This window comes from Pediculus humanus, genomic scaffold, assembly GCF_000006295.1.
Source record: "Pediculus humanus corporis 1103172108298 genomic scaffold, whole genome shotgun sequence".
NCBI lineage: Eukaryota > Metazoa > Arthropoda > Insecta > Psocodea > Pediculidae > Pediculus > Pediculus humanus.
In genome coordinates this window covers 878,884-885,874 of record NW_002987867.1, presented here as the reverse complement: position 1 = coordinate 885,874, position 6,991 = coordinate 878,884, and the positions used below count along the sequence as shown (strand labels likewise).

General features: G+C 27.2%; 1 protein-coding gene across 1 annotated transcript in view; it reads left to right on the top strand.

Annotated features, from left to right (window-relative positions):
• Phum_PHUM564240 (uncharacterized protein) overlaps positions 1 to 6,991 on the top strand; it is a gene marked incomplete at both ends in the record, with an annotated part of 15,008 nt that overhangs the window by 5,380 nt on the left and 2,637 nt on the right. Inside the window, 3 exons of the mRNA XM_002431951.1 lie at positions 1,738 to 1,875; positions 4,091 to 4,279; positions 6,761 to 6,947. Of these exons, the coding sequence (XP_002431996.1) occupies positions 1,738 to 1,875; positions 4,091 to 4,279; positions 6,761 to 6,947 (514 nt within the window). The remainder of the gene's footprint in view (positions 1 to 1,737; positions 1,876 to 4,090; positions 4,280 to 6,760; positions 6,948 to 6,991) is intronic.

Below are 6,991 nucleotides of genomic sequence, written 5' to 3'. Positions count from 1 at the left end.
CGTAATAATAATAATAATAAAATGCTTGAATGGCTTGAGAGGTCGCCGTCTTTATAAAGAGAGAGAGAGAGAGAGAAAAATTATGCGTTTTTTTTGAAAAGGAGGGAAAACACGACGTTTCAACAAAAAGTAGAAAGTTGAAACAGAAATTTTTCTCTCTCTCTCTCTCTCTCTTTTACATAATATTTAAAATGCATTTTTTTATTTTTTTATTTTGGTATTATTGCATTAAATTTATTTAAAAAAATAATAAATAAGTTCGGGTAAAAATTTTCAAAATATTTTTATAATGCAATCTCAAAAGAAAAACAAAGAAAAGAAAAAATAATAATAATAATGATGGTAATTTCTATGATGGGGAAAAAATTTTTTCGGGATTTTCGAAAGAAAACGGGAAATCAGTTAACAAACGATGATTATTATTATTATTATTATTTATTTGAATTTATGTCGTAAAGTGGAATTGTGGGAAACCTAAACGTTTAAGTCTTTTTTTAAATGTTTGTGATAAGGATGTTCTATTTTTTTTTTTTATCACTCGAAATTTATGCCACGTTTGAAATTATCATGCCCGTCATTCACTCTCGCGATTAACTTTTGAAGAAATTTTTTTTTTTTTTTTTTTTTTTTTTACGTCACAATTTGAGTTATTTCCACCTCCGCCATTTTATTTATTATAAAATAAAAATCGAAGAGAAATTTTTTTTCAATTGAATTAATTTAATTTTTAATTTTATTTTTTATTTATTTATAATTGGAGAGTGTCGTCTGAGTGGAGGTGAAAGTATTTAAACGAACGAAAATATTTAAAAAAAAAAAAAAAAAAAATGGATGTTTTAATTCTTTTTTTTTTTTTTTTAGAAAGTTATCGGAAGGAAATGCATTTCGAATAAGAAAATTGAACGAATGACAAATTTATTTTGCGAGACACACGAGAGCGGTTTTGACAATAAAAAAAATTAAAAATTTAGCGTGAAATTTTCCAAATACGGATGAATTAAAAAAAATGTCCGAAACGGTTTAATAAAAAAAAAAAAATACGTATAAATATTTTTTTTTTTTGTTGAAATGTGAATAAAAAACGAGAAATCGAAGAAATCGACGTGATTCAATCGTTAAATTTTTCCAACACGTATTTATTAATAATAATAATAATAATGATGATGATGATGACGATTTGTGGACGTGTGTATGTAGTATGGGTTATGTAAATAAAATTCTATTATAAAAACATACGGAAGCTTTAATAATAATAATAATAATTTATTTAAATCTTTTGTTTCGTTCGCGAGTTATGTAACGTGTTGGAAAAGAAAATTGAATTATTTTATTATTATTATTATTGTTGTTGTTGTTGTTATTTCATTACATTTCGCGTACGGTTAATTTATTCCGAAGGGAGGGGGAGGCGGAAGGCGGAAGGGGAGAGGAAGATTAAAACGAAAAAAAAAAATTAATTAATGTTTTTTTTTTTTTAAATGCGTGAGTCGAATGAATAAAAAAAAATTTATGTATACATAAATCGAATGATGTTTAACAATACGCACGCACGCACGCACGATTTCCATGCCAAATTATTATTATTATTATTAATGTTTAAAAGAAGTTTATTATTTACGTTTTTTTTTTTTTCGATTTTCTCTCGTAAGTGATTTTCCAGAACGTTGTTGTTATTAATTAAATGAGTATCTCGGTTTTTTTTGCCATTTATTTGTAGTAGTTTTTTTAAAAATAGAGTTTATGACGTAATAGAGTTAGTTAGTATTATTTATAAATTTTTTAACGGGGACATACATTCATTACAAACGGTTGATTTTAATGATGTAAATTTAAGAGAGAGAGAGAGAGAAAAGAAAAAAAACCAATTTCGTAATTGTTTGTTTTTTTTAAAAAAAAATGATGAAAAAAGAGTACAAACGAACGAGTAGAATCTTTAATTCATAAGAAAAAAAAAAAAAAAAGAACTTTTAAATTCTGTGATACGACGACGATAAAAAAAAAAAATTATTTAACCTGTAAAATTTATGAAGAAAAAAAATTGTTGCAATGCCAAACATTGGCGCCATTTAATAATCAGCCTTGAAGTTTTATTATTGAAAGTATAACGAAAAGAAAAGAAAAGAAAAGAAAGGAAAGGAAAACGTTGAAAATGTCTTTTCGAAAATTGAAAACTATTATTATTATTATTATAGTTTTTTTTTTTTTTTAAATAAAAATGAAAATATTATTATTGTTAGGAAACCTTGTTATATAATTAAACCTTGTTATAATTTAGTAATTACCTTAAATAAATAGTTTTTTAAAATTTATTTTTATTCATTTCAAGGTTGGATAACGGGGGGGGGGGAGGACATTTTGAAAAAACGCAATGAAATATTACGACTTTTTTTTTTTTACGTTGTAAACATTTTATAGTCGGTAATTAACTGAGGTAATAATAATCATTTTCCGCCATCTTATAATAATAACTTTCGGAAAAAGTGGGGAAAATAATTTAAAAAAAAAAAAAAAAGAAAGAAAATCTGTGCGCGTGCGTGTGTTAAATACACACGTGGACGCGCTACCAGGAAATATTTTTAAAAGGGATAGGAGGTTTCAAATAAAAAAAAAAAAAAAAATTGGCTAACACGGCCTAAGAGTGCGCGAAAAAGAAAAAGTAATAAATCAGTATCGATTCTTTTTTTTTTTCTTGTTCCGATTTCGTACCTGGAAGGGAAATTTTTAAAAGGTCTCGTTAGGTATCGATCGTAAGTAGTTATTTAAAAAAAAAAAAAAAAAAAAGAAAAATTTAGAGAGAGGAAAAAACGAGAGTGAACAACCGTCCTTCAGTGAATGGTGACCTTAGGATTATTTTTATATAAAAATACCAGTTGGTAAAACCTTTGGCTCGTTTTTTTTTTTTTTTTTTAAATTTACGTTTAAATACGTTCTTTGACATTATTATTATCATTATTATTAATTTAAAATTAAAATATTTTTCGAAAAGGAAATATAATGTTCGTTATTTCCGTTACGTTTGAGAGTTCGTCAAACTATTATTTATATGATTAAAACAACAACGTCAACAACTCATTTTTTTTCTTTTTTTTTTTTTTTTTTAAATTAAATTTTCATTTTACTTATTATTATTTGTCCGATGGGTTTTATTTATTATTATTGTACCTGTGGGGAGTTGTAAATAAATTTTTCAAACTTATTGTCAGGTATTTCGATTAACTTTAACACGGTTTCGAGAAAAACAATTAATCAATCACTTTTTCACACATACCGTTACAGGAGTAATTAAAAAAAAAATTCCTGATAAGAAATTATGGTCACGAGTACCTAAAGAAAAGAAAACAAAATTTAAATAATTTTTTTTTCTTTTTTTAATGAATTTCTCTTTGCATAAAATTATTTTAAAAAAACGTTACGAAATTGTTTGTTTTTTGTTTTGCTTTCGAACAATGGGCTTTTACTTTTTTTAATGATACTTGGATAATTGATACAAACAAATTTTCTTCCTTTTTCATAATGTTCTTTGAAAGGGTCTCTCTTTTACTTTTTCTATATTCAATTTTTTACCAAAAAAAAAAAAAAAAATTAATTACGTTAATAGCACGTGATTTGAAGGAAAGCTTGTTTTTTTTATATTCAAAAGTGAACTTTTATTATTATTATTATTATTTTCTTGTGGGATTCACGAATTCAAAAAAAAAAAAATAAATAAATAAATATATAATTTGTTTTGACTTCCTGTGTGTGAGTAAATGTTAAAAACGTATTTGAATTGAGTATTTGATTTTTTTAAAGAAAATGTGACCCGGCCAAGGTGATTTCCTATTGGCCTTCGGTTCACCGTCTAAGGACATCCACTTGTTTTTTTTTTTTTTTTATAAATGAAATTTATAAATCATTTTTAAAATTAATTAATTTCACGATTTTAATCGTTCAAGCTAGTCAAATGTGAAGAAGATTTAGATTCGGAATTTTTAAAATTTCCTAAGCGATTAATTATAAATTAATGAATTATTAATGTCTCGATGATTAGAGGTAGAAGAAGAAGAAGGAGAAGAAAAAAAATGATTTTTTTTTTTATTTATGATTTCAGGTGTTTTACCCGAACAATGCGACCCCAGAATGACTTACGCAGTGTACAATAGAATGGGAATTTTGTTAAAATCATTGGTTTCAGTTACTAGGGTTACGCCAGCGTATAAATTATCCAGGAGGCAAAGTCCGGATTCGTATGTGATTTGTTATAGGATATACAGGGGAGAACCTCAATTGCACAGTTTAGGTGAGTTTTTTTAAAAATTGGTTTTAATGAACGGTTGACGGTTTTCAAAATTTTTCTTGTCACGCGTGAGAATCCAAAAAAAAAAAAAAAAAAGGAAAGGAAAGGAAAGGAAAGGTTTGAAAGAAAAGCGCGAAAATTCTTTAGAGGCAACTTCGTTGGGTGATAAAAATTATTACGAATCCTTTTCTCGGTTTTTTATGACGATGTTATTAGTATTATTATTACACTCTCACGGCAGACGGTCATTATTATTTTATTTTATGTATAATTAAATATAAGAAAATGAAAAAAAAAAAAAAAAGAGTCTGGGTCGTAAATAAATGGTTATATTACGACGAAAGAGTCGTTAGGGCGAGGTGGTGTAAGGCGTTGGAAAGCGTAATAAAAAAAAAAAAAAAATGGAAATAAAAAGGAAACAATTAATGTGTGTGAGAAAAGGAAATAATAGTAAAAACACTTTCTAATTTAAATATGCTTGCTGTAAAAAAAAAAAAAAAAAAAAAAGAAGAAAAAGAAGAAGCATAAAAATTGTTAACAATAACCCCTAGTTAGATAACTATTCTCTCTGTTTCATAAGGAGATGATAGGTCACAGAGTTGATTGACATGAATTTTATTTATAAAGTTTTTATATTTTTATATATATTTGCTCACAAATGTAAGTGATTCAATCTCACTTACCCACGTAATAAATATTTATTAGTACAAAAAAAAAAAAATAATAATAATAATAATTTTAAAAGGTAATTATTATTATTATTATTTTTCACTTTTCGTTCGAATAAACACAAGTTAATATTAGAAATCACACGACCTTGGATACCATATTAAAGTCTAAATATAGAAAAAATCTTGTAAATGAATTTCCATCTGGAAAATCAAATTTTTAACGTAAAAAAATTGTTATTGAGGGGGGAAGAAGGACCGTAAATGGTTATTAGAGAATTTTCTAGTTTCCCAACCCCCCCCCCCCAACTAACCCCTCTAAGTTGTCGAAAGTTTTAAAGAAGGGAAAAAGATGAATTCAGGTATTTTAAAAAGAGGATATGTCGGTGTAGTTTAGGTTTTGAATGATTTTTTTTTTTTGATTGTTGATATAGTATTATTTCTCACGGTGTGTGCGTGTGCGTGTGTGCGTGTGTACGCATGTGTGGGTTCGAATTTAACAAAAAAAAGAAAAATTATTAGGGTAGGAAACTGAATATTGTTTTGTCAATAGAAATTTTTATCTGCGTGTCAACGCACACGGTGTATTTCAAAAATTTATTATTATTATTATTATTATTATTATTATTATTTATTCCCTTTTAAATGTCACGATAAATGCATAAAACGATTTTATTATCATTATTATTATTTTTTTTTTTAATATTAAACGTTACTTAATCTTTTGTGATAATTTTAAAAATACGCCGAACTTTATTACTCGGAGAAGAAAAAATGCGATAAGATTTTTTTATTGAGTGCAATGGAAAAAGAGGAAAATAATGACAAAGGAAAAACATTGCCAAAAAAAAAAAGGAAAAACTTTGTCCCCCCATGGTCTCGAGAAAATAAATTCTCAGTCTTGGTGAAAACCTTGATGAGGGACTCTTCTTTCTCTCTTTGTTCGAAAAAGAAGAAACGTTTGGGTTATATTAAAAATCAGGTGATTCACATCATCCAAGGTGATTCTCTCTCTCTCTCTCTCTCTCTCTCTCTCTCAGTTACTACATATTGACAAATTTCAATTGTTTATTAATAGTCGTTATCGCTGTTGTAAAGGCCAGTTATAAAAAGTTGTGCGTATGAGAGAGAGAGAGAGAAATAAATCGAAGGAGTTTCGATCGGAAAACACGATCGTCTTCGACACAAAGCATCACAAAATATAAAAAAAACAATTATCGATCTTTTAAGAAAGAATTTTCCGTTTTTTTTTGTAACCGAACACCCCTTCGAAAATGAGATTTTTTCGATTTGAAACGATGATGAAAACAAGAGTTAAAATTGAAAATGTTACATTTAAGTCTAAAGACTATTACTACAATGTGTAAATTTGAAAGAACTCGGGGGGGGGGGGAGAAATTAAAATTCAAACGTTCAAACACGATGATGATGATGATGATGAAGTTTTTTCCACGACTTTATAAGGTAAAACGTGGTAATTGAACGCGAAAATATTTTTGTAGGTTGTTAATCGTACCTGAACCCGCTGAAGTGAAATTTTTGACATAGTTTCAAAAATTGAATAAAAAAGAAAAATTTTCGATGACTTGTAAAAAAAAAAAATTTTTTTTTTTTTTCTCTCTCTCTCTCTCTCTCTCTCGCTCTCTTTCTCTTTCGAAGGAAAAATGAAATACCATTAATGATAATGATGATAATGTAATGCATTGCATTTGAAATTTATTTTTATTTTTTTTTGTGTGTCGATTGTGAAATTGTAAATTGTGCGTATTTTGCACGAGTTTTTTAAAAATTTTTTCTTTACTTTTTTTTTTGACAGGTGAAGGTTATAAGCAAGTGAGGGTCGGACAGCTTTGCACTCCGATAGGTACGATACACATTTCCGTATCGTACAGGACGAAAATGACGATATCTCCTCAGGCGACGGGACGAGATAATTCGATTATATTGAAAAGCGATCATTTCAGACCGGATTTCAGTCCGAAACATTGCGATACTCAAACAAAGTAAGAAGTTATTGAAATTTTTAACGACGGTTACGTAACAGTAC